Source organism: Diaphorina citri, unplaced genomic scaffold (assembly GCF_000475195.1).
Source record: "Diaphorina citri unplaced genomic scaffold, Diaci psyllid genome assembly version 1.1 scaffold2252, whole genome shotgun sequence".
NCBI lineage: Eukaryota > Metazoa > Arthropoda > Insecta > Hemiptera > Psyllidae > Diaphorina > Diaphorina citri.
In genome coordinates this window covers 1-16,379 of record NW_007379677.1, presented here as the reverse complement: position 1 = coordinate 16,379, position 16,379 = coordinate 1, and the positions used below count along the sequence as shown (strand labels likewise).

At 37.8% G+C, this 16,379-nt stretch overlaps 1 protein-coding gene across 2 annotated transcripts; it reads right to left on the bottom strand.

Moving 5' to 3' along the window:
• Positions 1-15,795: 15,795 nt before the first annotated feature.
• LOC108253593 lies at positions 15,796-16,354 on the bottom strand. 2 transcript variants are annotated; one of them, XM_017447854.2, is made up of 2 exons: positions 16,016-16,354; positions 15,796-15,829 (listed from the first exon to the last, which is right to left on the bottom strand). In XM_017447854.2, exons 1-2 carry the CDS (start codon positions 16,335-16,337, stop codon positions 15,816-15,818), a joined length of 336 nt encoding a protein of 111 aa, XP_017303343.1. In that variant the 5' UTR covers positions 16,338-16,354; the 3' UTR covers positions 15,796-15,815. The 2 variants fall into 2 exon arrangements, with proteins under 2 accessions (XP_017303343.1, XP_017303342.1); XM_017447853.2 differs by lacking the exon at positions 15,796-15,829 and adding an exon at positions 15,854-15,987 and having other exon boundaries at positions 16,055-16,354.
• Between the last annotated feature and the right edge of the window lie 25 nt (positions 16,355-16,379).

Genomic DNA, 16,379 nt, shown 5'->3' with positions numbered 1-16,379 from the left:
ATTCCAAATCCAGAAGCTCAATCATGCTAATAATATTTCTGAAAGCAATATCCAACATTATGAACGAACTGGGGCAAAGTTTTTGACAAAAGAAGAGACCCTATATTCAACTATATTGCATATCATTATGAACGAACTGGGGCAAAGTTTTTGACAATAGAAGAGACCCTATATTCAACTATATTGCATATCATCACCGGAACAGAATCTCATTGGTGCAATGGAATGACATCATCTACGTTCAAATCGAATTCGCCTGCAGGCATGTTCAGGAACCCATATTCAAGTTTACATAAAACGGAAAGAAGCCTCGGTAAATACTCAAGCAATGACAATATGATGGAGTTCCTAAATAGTGAAAACTATATTTGGAAAATATTCGGGGGTGCTGACAGCGAAACCAAAACAAGTTTAGTGGAACACTATGCGTTTAATGAATTCCAAATCAAGAAGCTCAATCATGCTAATAATATTTCTGAAAGCAATATCGAACATTATGAACGAACTGGGGCAAAGTTTTTGACAATAGAAGAGACCCTATATTCAACTATATTGCATATCATCACCGGAACAGAATCTCATTGTAATGGAATGACATCATCTACGTTCAAATCGAATTCGCCTGCAGGCATGTTCATGAAACTTCAAACTTTGCTGACAATATATCCCGTTGTCAAACTTGACAATGTTCACCGTTCCAGTAATATACAGGTAAGCGTTTGCTATAAGTTTTATACTCTGGTGCTGGAATGGGCATTTAGTTGTTCTTTCTCAAAGGCAGAACTTTGTTCTGATTTGTTTGATTGTTTAACTGAGTAAGTGAAATCTGGGAAATATTGTAGAATTGAGCTAGTGTAATGTTTGAAATTTGCCGATTCTCTTTCAATTTAGATGGATTTTAAAATTTTAGAAACTATGTATATTTTTTTCATTTTACTTATCTATCCACCTTTCCATTTTCATTACTTTTTCCTACTACACATTTAACCTAGTACCCCATAGATAGCTTTCACTCTTTCAATTAGACTCTAGTCAATTTGTATTATTTTCAATCTGGGTCATATTGGGGGTGGGTAGGGTATTTTAATACTACCTGGAAGGTATGCGCCCGTTCGGAAAATTATAAATAGGGGTACGGGATTCGGGGGACGGGACTTCGAGAGGGGGCGAATTTGTCATCCCTTCCCCCGTTATCGTCCTCTTGTTTTTCTTTTGTTGTATTATTTTCAATCTGGGTCATATTGGGGGTGGGTAGGGTATTTTAATACTACCTGGAAGGTATGCGCCCGTTCGGAAAATTATATGTAAATCAGAACCCGAATAGGGGTACGGGATTCGGGGGACGGGACTTCGAGAGGGGGGCGAGTTTGTCATCCCTTCCCCCCTATTGTCATCTTGTTTTTCTTTTCCAAACCTCTTAAAAAAAAAAAAAAAAAAAATCAAAATGCTATGAGCCGACCAGCTTGGTTACTTTGGAAGGTATAGTGCGTCTCCGATTCGAGTCCCAAGCAGTCATGACAGATATGTTCTCCTATCCTGTCCTATTTCTCTATTCGCTTTCAGGACGCTAAGACCTTAGCAGTTACAGTTCCCTCTATCATGCAAACCTCTTGGAAAAAAAAGAAAAAAAATGCCACTCTACGCTGGTATGAGAAGTGAAAGCCGAGTGGGTGACATTGAATCTTTCACGAGAAAATCATATCATGTGCCCTTTGACTACAGTGTGTGAGCAAAGTTCGGGTGCCTTCATCGCAGACCTATAGAAGCTCTTAGCTCCGTTGGACGAGTACCCATTATCAACCTCAAAATTTTAGTCTTACCCAGTGTACCGAACACTTATCCCTTCAAGGGAACACTTCTAAGAAAAATAATTAGGTAATCTAATCATAGAGAATGTGTTTGATTCGGTAGACCAGAAAAAAATGCATCCAATAGAACAACGATTGGATTAGACAGAAAAGAACCATCCATAAAGTAATTCCCCACAAGGCAATTCCCCTTATGGATAGGTACATAAATGAGACAAAGACAGAGGCAAAATTCCATCGTCATGTTGACCCGGGGGGATAAGTACCTATGGATACATAAATGAGACAAAGACCAATTTTCTGCTGAATGCTGTTTAATAACAAAACTCAACTCATTATTGCCTCTGACCAACAGAAAACGAAAGGTAACACCATTGACATTTCTGTACAAATCTCGGAAAACATTTTCCCCCCACCGTCCTGCCCAGAGAAAAGAGAAAATGGACGATGATTAGCTTTATTAGAAAAATTATTAAAGGTCAACATGACGATGGAATTTTTATTGACCGAACGAAAGTGAGGTCTACGTTTTAACTCGACAGTTTTACGTTTGGTTTGGATGTTTCGCGGTTGCCTGGTAATGAAAATGGGTACCCCAGTTTAAAACATCAAGGCACGTTGATCCTTGAAATTTGGGATTCCAAAACTGAGCGGGGCCCATTTTTGGTCCACCAATTTTGGCTCCTAATATATCCTACATCCACATGAGTCATCATCATAAACCCTTCTATTGATGTTTCTGCAAAGTTACTTCTCTCAAAAGAGGTAAATACGACTAGTGTAGAGTCTCACCCACACGAGACTTTGCGAACAGTCTGTGGCAACTCTTAAAAGTCGTAATGAAAGCATAATATTACGAGATACAAAATTCACGAAGTAATCTCCAAATGAAAGGGTCTGTGGCAACTCTTAAAAGTCGTAATGAAAGCATAATATTACGAGATACAAAATTCACGAAGTAATCTCCAAATGAAAGGGTCACATATGATGTTCTCTGCAGAAATGAATACTCCCATGTTTCTCATGCAGATTTTTCCTTTCATAAAAGGAACGAAAATGCTTGATGTAATATGGAAAAAGATCTTTTCACGAAATTGAATAAGAAAGAAATGTTTTAACCTTTTCCACGTCCGATGGGTTTCTCTCTCCCCTGACCACGTTTTTCTGCAATATCTTGTGGCAGTGGGCAATTGGTATAGGAACTTTGTGAACGTTTTGAGTAATCCGGCTCAGTTGGTCATTTGGCTCAATTGGCGGCTATTAATTTGACCAGTCCATCTTGAAGGTACATTTTCTCTCTCCCCTGACCACGTTTTTCTGCAATATCTTGTGGCAGTGGGCAACTGGTATAGGAACTTTGTGAACGTTTTGAGTAATCCGGCTCAGATGGTCATTTGGCTCAATTGGTTTTCTCTCTCCCCTGACCACGTTTTTCTGCAATATCTTGTGGCAGTGGGCAACTGGTATAGGAACTTTGTGAACGTTTTGAGTAATCCTGCTCAGTTGGTCATTTGGCTCAATTGGCGGCTATTAATTTGACCAGTCTATCTTGAAGGTACATACTTGGTTATTTATTTTGCACTGAACATGTTTAACGTCCCTAGGACATAAGCTTAATCACGCCTCAAGGAACCCTATATGTGCCATTTTACTCCGTGATCTCAACATACAGTTCACTAAACCATAATCTCCAAATGAAAGGGTCACATACGATGTTTTCTGCAGAAATGAATACTCCCATGTTTCTCATGCAGATTTTTCCTTTCATAAAAGGAACGAAAATGCTTGATGTAATATGGAAAAAGATCTTTTCACGAAATTGAATAAGAAAGAAATGTTTTAACCTTTTCCACGTCCGATGGGTTTCTCTCTCCCCTGACCACGTTTTTCTGCAATATCTTGTGGCAGTGGGCAACTGGTATAGGAACTTTGTGAACGTTTTGAGTAATCCTGCTCAGTTGGTCATTTGGCTCAATTGGCGGCTATTAATTTGACCAGTCTATCTTGAAGGTACATACTTGGTTATTTATTTTGCACTGAACATGTTTAACGTCCCTAGGACATAAGCTTAATCAGGCCTCAAGGAACCCTATATGGGCCATTTTACTGTGTGATCTCTACATACAGTTCACTAAACCACTCTTAGATCTCTCTCATATTTTAATTGTTTTAATAATTTTAATGTCAAGGAATTCATAATGTGTTTTTAATTCTCTCAAAACGTCACACTGAGTGTGTCCCTGCTTTCATAAAATTTAAAATTATTTATTATTTAAATTTATTTGCCCCCCATTTAGCACAGAATACATATTTTTGTATGTATTCTATGAATGGGGGTACGTACATCCCAACAAAAATAGACAGGACATTTTATTTTATTAAAGTTAAAATAAGAAAGTGGAAAAAAGGAAATTGCTTCTTTTTTATACTACCTATTATTGTTTGCTTTATGTTTGTTCTGTCTTATTGAAAAATAAAGTTAATTAGGTATCTTTTTGAAAAAAAATGTAGAAATGTGATTCTATTTTTACTCTTTCAGATAAGTGTTTTGAGACTTGAGCAGGCTGATGGAAAACTTTGTTAGAAAATATCTTCTTCCCTTTGTGTATTCGTTCAACTAATATTGAAAAGTTGATGTTCTCAGATTCTGCTTGATATGTGATATCATATCTTTGCTTTTGAATGAATTTATGTATTACGTGCATTCGGAATGGATGTAGGAATGTACTCTCTTCTTCTCCTTCCTCTTCTTCTTCTCCTCATCCTTCCTCCTCTCCTTCTTGCTTCGTCCTCTTCCTCCGTCTTCTTTTTACTTTCCTTATTTCTTCTTCTTTTATTTGTTTAAATTGAGTTTTCTTTAAGATTTGTTCGTCAGTATTGCTAGACACGAGGAAATACAATGTTTGTAAATATGATGTTATTACCTACGGGGAATGTTTTTTGCTTGGCTTGTTTGATGTTTTGAAGAGTAGATATTACCTTTACAAACAGTCGTGATCATCTTTTGCAATATCTGTCTTTGCTTTGTTGACTCAGTTTCTAGTCTTTCTACTCTCTAGTTACTATTTGTAAATTTGTTGTAAATATTTATATTTTCCTCTATTGCCTTTTTCTCCGAAGTTTTTCTGAATGTTTCTGGTTTTTTTATACACTTCTCTGATGAAAATAAAATTCAAAATAAACATCGTTTCACTTTACACAAACACAATGGAAAACACACCACATCAACTGTCTCAGTGGCAGCAAACAAGCCATAAAAATAGGTAGAACGACCACAAAATGAAGATAAAAAAAACAACTGAAATAAAAGCCCTCAACATGAACAAAGAAAACTTGAACATCAATGATAATGAGATCAAAAATAAAACAATGTTCATCTATAGATGAACATCATCGTCCGTTGTACACAGAACTACCATTACCGCAACTTGATGAAAACTACACTATGGTGAAAACTTTGAAAATTATAGGTAAAACATTATAGCAAAACTACGACATATCGTCCTTCTTATACACAAGAGCAAGAAAATTGGAACAGTTGGTAGTGCAATATCTCAGACCTTTTATATCGACATCTTGATGGATGCCTCGGTAACTTTGTGAAGGTTCATATTGATATCGACAGTTTTGAATAATTCAAAAGGTGTGTCCACACTACAGTCATAGTTGACCAAAATCTTCGACTGGAACCCATATTAGGTAGGTAAGATCTAAAGAATTTTGGTGAAATAAAGAACAAAGTTTCAGGGGATATCAATCGACCGTGCAGAAAGATAAACAATTCTGTCTGCAAAACACTGCTCCCTATGAAATACCTGAATGACAGTATAAATATCGATCTAAATTCGGTAGATAATCTGTCCAATCTGAATATTGCCAAAAGGTATTGCAAGATATGCTTTAACAGAAGGTGATGAAAACCTGAAGGATTATACGAACGATAATGATAATGATAATAGTGACGATCTCAATGATATTTTAAAGTCAATATTTAAGGGTATTTGAGTGGAATTTTTGAGTGTATGGCCGCCATACACGCCCTACATGGACGCTACGCCACTGGCTCGAGGTTTTATCCTCTTAACTTTAGGCTTTCCATTTAGTGGGTTGAAGAGAAACATTTGTTGAGCCGTATTTTCCTTTTGCAACTTCTCCTCTTCTGAAGTTCGTTTCCCCCCTTTTCGTGTGATAGTGCCTGTACGATGGATGCCTCGGTAACTTTGTGAAGGTTCATATTGATATCGACAGTTTTGAATAATTCAAAAGGTGTGTCCACACTACAGTCATAGTTGACCAAAATCTTCGACTGGAACCCATATTAGGTAGGTAAGATCTAAAGAATTTTGGTGAAATAAAGAACAAAGTTTCAGGGGATATCAATCGACCGTGCAGAAAGATAAACAATTCTGTCTGCAAAACACTGCTCCCTATGAAATACCTGAATGACAGTATAAATATCGATCTAAATTCGGTAGGTTAATCTGTCCAATCTGATTATTGCCAAAAGGTATTGCAAATATTGCAAGATATGCTTTAACAAGAGTTGATGAAAACCTGAAGGATTATACAAACGATAATGATAATAGTGACGATCTCAATGATATACCCTACATAGTGAATCACTCATTCACCTATCAGTACATTGAATATATTAATACCAACATGAATACAAATGGCAATATAAATACCCCCCACAGCAACCTTAACGAAAGTTAATGAAAAAATCCCCCCCACAGTTAATGAAAACTTTCTGAAGTGTCTTCTAAACGAGCAATATAGGTACTTTCTCAAATGGGTATTTTTTATAGAAAAATACTTCATCTAACATCTTTCTAGAGGTAAACGTGGTTTTTTAATGGTTATGCAAGGTTTTAAAAGGTTTTTCTTCTGTAATGATATTCCCTACATAGTGAATCACTCATTCACCTATCAGTACATTGAATATTAATACCAACATGAATACAAATGGCAATATAAATACCCCCCACAGCAACCTTAACGAAAGTTAATGAAAACTTTCTGAAGTGTCTTCTAAACGAGCAATATAGGTATGTAGGTACTTTCTCAAATGGGTATTTTTTATAGAAAAATACTTCATCTAACATCTGTAATATGGTTATGCAAGGTTTTTAAAGGTTTTTCTTCTGCAATATTACGTCATAAGTCATAACATTAGCCAAGTTCTTTTTGGAACGCGGACCTGCTATTATGTTGTTGTACCTGGCAATATTGCTCATTTTTGAGGAAAATTGCCCAACAAGTTTGGCATTGTTAAGAAAATTGGGACACTAATACATTTGCTACTGCAAACGGTTTTTCACGCTTTTGCCACAGATCATTAAATTCATAATGCGGAGTTATTTTGAAGCCGACTGGCGATTCACACAACCACCTTCACGTGCCAAGAGGAAACTCCCCTTGTGTTTCCTGGTATCATTTTTCATCAGTAAAGTGTTTGTTGCTTGATGTCGTAACCCGATATTTCAGCCAGTCACCAGAAAGAAGAGAAGCTCCTATTAATTCATCAAGTACATTTCTCACTTTGTCATACGACATTACTCGTTATACGACAGTAAGTTACTAGGTAGTTAGGTATTCCTACAAATGATAAAGGATCTGGCTGAGGGAAACAGGGAGTAAACCAGCCTGAAATTTCCCTAAAGAAATAACAACGGTTGAGTGCGAAGAGCATCCACGTGTAAAAAAAAAAAAAAAAAAAAAAAAAAAAAAAAAAAAAAAAAAAAAAAAAGAACAAAGAGCAACCACGTAAAAAAAAAAAAAAAAAAAAAAAAAAAACAAAACAAAAAAAATGTAGCCAAAACCAAATGTCAGTCCAAAGCAATCACCCCAGGGCTGGTCGAAAAATGACGACCCCGTCTGAACAAGGAGAAAAAGGCGAAGAACAAGAACAAGACATCAGGACATGAATCCTGGAGTGACCTTTACCCTGAACATAAGTTTCGGAAGGGGTGTTCTCCTATCCTGTCTTCCAACCCGATATTCGATAGGCACTCGTGAGGATACCCCGTCTTTTTACTTTCCTTATCCTATAGGAAGGAAAGTAATGTAATCGGGTCAATTTCGATGGTCAGTTTTTAGTGCCAAAAAACGTTTTGAGGTCCCTAGAGCCTACATCCACAGTTTCAGCCATTGGTCCGTGTGTGTGTCTGTGTGTGTGTCTATGTGTGTGTCGGTCTGTAAACAAAATATCTCGAGAACGGTAAGAGCTAGAGACTTGATATTTGGTATGTAGCTGTCAATTGTGGCAAGGATGCGACACGAAACTTTTAGTTAAGACCGAACAAAACAAAAAAAATGTAGCCAAAACCAAATGTCAGTCCAAAGCAATCACCCCAGGGCTGGTCGAAAAATGACGACCCCGTCTGAAGAACACGGAGAAAAAGGCGAAGAACAAGAACAAGACATCAGGACATATGAATCCTGGAGTGACCTTTACCCTGAACAGATAAGTTTCGGAAGGGCTGGTGTTCTCCTATCCTGACTTCCTTCTCTCTTCGCTTTCGGGACGATAAGACCTTAACTGTTACAGTTCCCTCAGGGCAATTTACGTCTCAAATTACTGGGGAAGAAAGATTTGATGAGAAAGAAGAGGACACGGAAAGTAAAGTAAGTAAGTTAAGACCGGTGCAACGGTTGGCGGCATAGAGACTTGAAATTTGGTATGTAGCTGTCAAATGTGACAAGGATGCGACACGAAACTTTTGGTTAGGATCGGTGCAACGGTTGGCGGCATTTTACAGCATGCAGCTGTCAAATGTGACAAGGATGCGACACGAAACTTTTGGTTAAGACCGGTGCAACGCTTGGCGGCATTTTACCGCTTTTTGGCGGTTTTCGGTGTATTTAACAATATCTCGGGAACGGTATAAGCTAGAGACTTGAAATTTGGTATGTAGTTCACAAATGTGACAAGGATGCAACACAAAACGTTTAGTTGAGATGGTTTCTGCGCTTGGCGGTATTTTGACCGCTTTTGGACAGATTTCGACCGTTTTTTGGTGGTTTTCAGCCATAGCGACAAAACGGTTAAACTACTATTACATAATTAATAGTTTTATAGGGTATTGTTATTATTCTTATAACTATTACATAATTATAAGAATACCTAATAACAATACCCTATATCCCTATAAAACTATTAGGGTAATAATAACATCAACAATAAAATCCCCAGAGAACAGAATATAGATAGGTAATCTTTCTCTCCTCTCTCTCTTCCTCTCTCTCTGTCTCTCTCTCCCTCCTCCTCCTCCTCCTATCTGTAAGATAAAGACGTGTTGATGTTGCGGAAAATGAAAAAATTGACAAAGAGGAAAGAGAGAGAGATAGTGACAAAAGGAGAGAGAGAGATAGTGACAGAAGGAGAAGGAGAAAGAGAGATAGAGAATGTTATTCCAAGGAGGAAGGAGAAGGAGAAAGAGAGACCATTACCGGTGGTAATGGGCCTGTCTCATACACTCCAATTTTCAAATAAGGCAGATATTATCGAGGTGTACCTTCATTTCACCAGGGTATCCATATTGGGCGCCTGCACCATACACTCCAATATTGTTGTAAAGCAGAGTACCCCAATTCCACCAGGGTAACGATATTTGGCGCCTGTCTTCTACATTCCAAAATTCATATAAAGCAGATATTATGGAGGTGTGAACAGATTTCACCAGGGTATCCTTATTGACGACTGTCTCTTACACTCCAAAGCAGATACTAAGGCAGTATACCTCAATTTCCACAGTGTGCCAATATTTGACGCCATCATCAACGATATTTGGCGCCTGTCTTCTACATTCCAAAATTCATATAAAGCAGATATTATGGAGGTGTGAACAGATTTCACCAGGGTATCCTCATTGACGACTGTCTCTTACACTCCAAAGCAGACACAGTGTGCCAATATTTGACGCCGTCATCTCATACACTCCAATTAGGCAGGTATGGAGGTGTACACTGATTATCACAGGGTAACGATGTTGGGCGCCTGTCTCCTACAGGCCAATATTGATATACTGTCTGTCTCATACACTCCAATTTTCAAATAAGGCAGATATTATCGAGGTGTACCTTCATTTCACCAGGGTATCCATATTGGGCGCCTGTACCATACACCCCAATATTGTTGTAAAGCAGAGTACCCCAATTCCACCAGGGTAACGATATTTGGCGCCTGTCTTCTACATTCCAAATTTCATATAAAGCAGATATTATGGAGGTGTGAACAGATTTCACCAGGGTATCCTTATTGGCGACTGTCTCTTACACTCCAAAGCAGATTCTTAGGCAGTATACCTCAATTTCCACAGTGTGCCAATATTTGACGCCATCATCTCATAATAATAATAATAATAAAAGGTTTATTTAGTTTCCTCATATATCTCATACACTCCAATAAGGCAGGTATGGAGGTGTACACTGATTATCACAGGGTAACGATGTTGGGCGCCTGTCTCCTATAGGCCAATATTGATATTCGTAAGGCAGTGATGGAATGTTTACCCCGATTGATGGATGTGTACCCCAATTTCAGCAGGGTAACGATATTTGGCGCCTGTCTCCTACATTCCAATATCAATGTAAGGCAGACATGAAGGTGTACACTGATTTCACCAGGGTGTCCATATTAGGCGTAGTCCCCTACACCCCAATGTTAATATGAGGCATATGGGGTGAGAGGTAAATTTCGTCCAAATACGCATCTTGGTCACTGTCCCCTAGAAAACAGAAGGGACAATAATCATCAGTCAAGGGCAGAATTACGTGTTAACCAAATTTGATTTTGATTTTTTCTTTCAATTATTATTATTATTATTACCAATTTCATATAAAGCAGATATTATGGAGGTGTGAACAGATTTCACCAGGGTATCCTTATTGGCGACTGTCTCTTACACTCCAAAGCAGGCGCCAGATACTAAGGAGGTATACCTCAATTTCCACAGTGTGCCAATATTTGACGCCATCATCTCATACACTCCAATAAGGCAGGTTTGGAGGTGTACACTGATTATCACAGGGTAACGATGTTGGGCGCCTGTCTCCTACAGGCCAATATTGATATACTTAAGGCAGTGATGGAATGTTTACCCCGATTGATGGATGTGTACCCCAATTTCAGCAGGGTAACGATATTTGGCGCCTGTCTCCTACATTCCAATATCAATGTAAGGCAGACCGCAGACATGAAGGTGTACACTGATTTCACCAGGGTGTCCATTTTAGGCGTAGTCCACAAGCATTTATGCTTAACACAATTAAAATTCCTTAATAAAACATCAATGTTCAACAAAACAATGCGTGAGAAGTTAGCAAATTTATCCCGTGATGTTATCAACAGTGACTAGAAAGGACTAAAACTTCAAGACGGTACCTTGATTGCCGGAGTTCCCCAACGTGGTACCTTGGTTTCTCGAGGGTGTCCGTATAGGGCGAATGTCTCCTACTTTCCAATATTGATGTAAGGCTGATATTATGGAAGTGTACCTTGATTTCCACAGGGTGTTATTGTAAAAACTCCGCTCCCGGTCAGTTGTCTCCATCTGCTGTCTCTTCACAGTGACTAGAAAGGACTAAAACTTCAAGACGGTACCTTGATTGCCGGAGTTCCCCAACGTGGTACCTTGGTTTCTCGAGGGTGTCCATATTGGGCGAATGTCTCCTACTTTCCAATATTGATGTAAGGCTGATATTATGGAGGTGTACCTTGATTTCCACAAGGTGTTATTGTAAAAACTCTGCTCCCGGTCAGTTGTCTCCATCTGCTGTCTCTTTGGTAAGGATGTAGATCCAGAAATGCTGCTGCCTCCTTTGGATGGGTCCAGAGGTTCAACACAATTGACCGTGGTGTTCATATTTGGCGCCTGTCCCCTACACGCCAATATTGATATAAGGCAGAGATAGAGGTGTACCTTAATTTCACCAGGGTGTCCGACTTTGGCGTCTGTCTCACCTACACGCCAATATTGATATAAGGCAGAGATAGAGGTGTACCTTAATTTCACCAGGGTGTCCGACTTTGGCGCCTGTCTCATACACTTCAATTTTCAAATAAGGCCGATATTATCGAGATGTACCTTCATTTCACCAGGGTATCCATATTGGGCGCCTGTACCATACACTCCAACATTGTTGTAAAGCAGAGTACCCCGATTCCACCAGGGTAACGATATTTGGCGCTTGTCTTCTACATTCCAAAATTATTTGTTTGTTTCATTTACTATGAAACAAGAAAACATTATGCATCAATCTAGGAAAAGACAACAAGAGACTAGATCACTAGAAGATGAGTTATGTATGTACATTATTACATTATTCATGTTCTGAACCTAATGAATCCTTCAAATTCAGATTCATTTTGAAAAAATAAAAGTTTGAAAATCCAAACAAATCCAGTAAATGCAATGAAAGGGAATCCAAAGAATCTGGAAAATTAATCCATCAAACTTCCTACAAGGATGTAAAATTTCATGTTGGGTCAGTGTTATTTAATTAAGAATCTGGAAAATTAATCCATCAAACTTCCTACAAGGATGTAAAATTTCATGTTGGGTCAGTGTTATTTAATTATCATTATTTCTCAATACCTCATCCAAGAGAAAACCAACACTATAAATCCCCCCTCATTACAGCTATGAATTATTATAATAATTTAGACGAAAAACCCGATCTTAACAGAATGGACTAGAGACGGAATGAATTATTATAATAATTTAGACGAAAAACCTGATGTTAACAGAATAGACTAGAGACGGATTTCATCTCCCTCTCTGGTTTATCTCCCTTAATTTTATTAGCTAGGTAGGATTAGGATAGGATAGGCATGTCAGTTGTTGCTTTTCTTGGATAAATCAATCCAATTAAAGTGTAGACATTATGTAAAAAAAAAAAAAAAAGATCTAAAGAATTTTGGTGAAATAAAGAACAATCTGCAAAACACTGCTCCATTCATAAATATCTATGAAATACCTGAATGACAGTATGAATATCGATCTAAATTCGGTAGGTAATAATAATCTGTCCAATCTAAATATTGCCAAAAAATATTGCAAATAGGTATTGCAAGATATGCTTTAACAGAAGGTGATGAAAACCTGAAGGATTATACGAACGAAAATGATAATGATAATAGTGACGATCTCAATGATATACCCTACATAGTGAATCACTCATTCACCTATCAGTACATTGAATATTAATACCAACATGAATACAAATGGCAATATAAATCCACCCCACAGCAACCTTAACGAAAGTTAATGAAAACTTTCTGAAATGTCTTCTAAACGAGCAATATATGTAGGTACTTTCTCAAATGGGTATTTTTTATAGAAAAATACTTCATCTAACATCTTTCTAGAGGTAAACGTGGGTTTTTAATGGTTATGCAAGGTTTTTAAAGGTTTTTCTTCTGTAATATTACGTCATAAGTCATAACGCTAGCCAAGTTCTTTTTGGAACGCGGACCTGCTATTATGTTGTTGTACCTGGCAATATTGCTGATTTTTGAGGAAAATTGCCCAACAAGTTTGGCATTGTTAAGAAAATTGGGACACTAACACATTTACTACTGCAAACAGTTTCTCACGCTTTTGCCACAGATCATTAAATTCATAATGTGGAGTTATTTTGAAGCCGACTTTTTTCTTCTTCTTCTTCTTCTTCTTCTTCTTTTTTAATGAATAGCGTTTACACAAAACTTGACAGTATAGGTTAGGTGGTATGCCATTTCACAATTCGACATTTTAAACATGAATGGAGCTGTAATGTAGACGACCCTCACTTTCAATATCCCTCTGAACAACAATATCTATGTACAAGTTTTCAACTATGTACAGAATTATATCTACATAGTTTCTGAACTATTTACTTCGAGGTTCGAGGCTCTCGAAGGCAAAAAGCTTTCTCCAAAGTTCAAAACGTCATACTGCAAAAACAGGAAAATCCTCCTTCATTGTACAGGAGTTATTTGTTATTTCAGACATTTCAGTTGAAACTTTACCTTACTGTTCGAAACACGCGCGCCCTTCGGAATTTCTCTTCCACTTTCGAGTTTTACGATAAAAAAATTGTCGAAATCTAGAAATTAGACAGAATTCCTTGGATCAATTTTTTTATGGAATAAAATCATAATATTTACTTTTTAAAATCAAATTTTCATAGTTTTTTTATATTTAACTTTCTTTACTAAAACTTAAATATTTTACTTTATTTTTATAATGTATCACCTACATAGTTAAATAGTTATATACCTCAAATTTTATTTTTCTCTAACTTTTGACTTTTAAGACTAAAATTTTGTAGACTCAGGTAGGTAGATACCTACCTACCAAATTACAACTTAATTACCGGTGTTAGTGGCACTTTTTTATAGTGAAATTCAGTGAAATGAATCCCACCATCAACAAAGAATCTGGCATCTTCTGCATGGCAAGCAAGCACATTATCACCGGGTTAACCGTGTCTATCTTAATACCTGAAATAAACATGTCATTAATATCGTTTTAAGTTTTGAAGTACTTACTCGCTGTACCCTTCCCATTTAATGAGATATTCGACTTTTCCATTCACCTCCCTCTTGTCCAGAATTCTCTCCACGTTTACCTTGCCTTCGGAAGCTGAAATAGATCAAATCATAATTTATTTGTGTGTATTTTTCTTTCTTTTTGAAGATGATAGCGATTTCTTTTGAAGATGAAGATGAAGTCCTGTGAATGATTATGTACTGAGTGAGGACGATCGTTGGAATTACAACTAAAAAAAGGAGCATGTTTGGCCAGATGATTTAATACAATAAAGTTCAGTTTGCATTCTGGAAATCTGTGTCTCCGTTTCTTAAACAATATTCGACTTTTCCATTCACCTCCCTCTTGTCCAGAATTCTCTCCACGTTTACCTTGCCTTCGGAAGCTGAAATAGATCAAATCATAGGTAATTTATTTGTGTGTATTTTTCTTTCTTTTTGAAGATGATAGCAGGATCTGTAATAACAGAGGTCTCATCATCCCAAAAGGAAAGAGAGAAGGAAGACAGGATAGGAGAAAGCCAGCTGTTCCGAGAACGAACTTTATTCATTCAGGATAAAATCGAACTCGCGACCTAGCACTTACAAGGCAGATGTATAACCCTCCAAACCAAGTAGGCTAGCTATTTGTGGTTAAGCAGAGCCTTTGTTCACATCTTTCTGTGGATATCATAGCATAACCAAGTGTCTCCTTTGCAATCAATTTCCATTTGGAAAATTTGCTATCAATTAAAAAAAAAAAAAACTTCCGGGAATCGAACCTGGAATCTCCTCAGTGTGATACCCAATGTTTTAATGTTGACAAAACGAAGTTGATATCTACTTACGCATACATATCAGATTATGTCTCTCCAGACTATCCTTCTTGACGAAAAACTTGTGACAATTGTCGCACTCAAACACCTTTTTTTTTTATATTAAATAAAAAAAAAAAAAAAAAAAAAAAAAAAAAACTTCCGGGAATCGAACCTGGAATCACCTCAGTGTGATACCCAATGTTTTAATATTAACAAAACGAAGTTGAAATCTACTTACGCATACATATCAGATTATGTCTCTCCAGACTATCCTTCTTGACGAAAAACTTGTGACAATTGTCATGAGATCAAAATTCACCGTGTATGATCTTACACTCACAACCTGCAAAGATCAAACTTCATATCGAATCGAGTCTTCGAGGAATGGAATGAACTGCCTGAACATGTTGTCAATGCCATCACTACGAATTGTCAATGCCATCACTACGAATTGTCAATGCCATCACTACGAATTGTCAATGCCATCACTACGAATTGTCAATGCCATCACTACGAATCAGTTCAAGAACCTGCTTGACCATCGTAGACATTTGTAAACCATCAAATTGTTGAAACACGGGATGGAGCCTCATTGGACTTGTCCAGATGCTCTGGAAACCTCGAAGTAATACACATTGTGGGTGAACATAGCCTCGCGGACCTTGCGGAGCAGAGCTAGTCTGAGACAAGTCATGGATACAGTTCAAGAACCTGCTTGACCATCGTAGACATTTGTAAACCATCAAATTGTTGAAACACGGGATGGAGCCTCATTGGACTTGTCCAGTCCAGATGCTCTGCAAACCTCTAAGTAATACACATTGTGGGTGAACATAGCCTCGCGGACCTTGCGGAGCAGAGCTAGTCTGAGACAAGCCATGGATGTGAACTTGGCCAGGATTGGATAGAAGGACCTTGCGGAGCAGAGCTAGTCTGAGACAAGCCATGGATGTGAACTTGGCTAGGATTGGATAGAAGGACCTTGCGGAGTAGAGCTAGTCTGAGACAAGCCATGGATGTGAACTTGGCTAGGATTGGATAGAACCTGGCTAACGTTGGGATTGGATTAAGGATAGGGAGGAAGGATAGGAAAGGATTGGGTTTGGATTCGCTTGCTTCTAGCTTGTCGGGGGTAGCGTACATCTGGATGTAGGAACGAATCTTCTTCTTATACTTGTCCGGTTTATGCAGATACATGGCGGCCGCATCCCCATTCACCGGATCAATGGGGTTCGGATA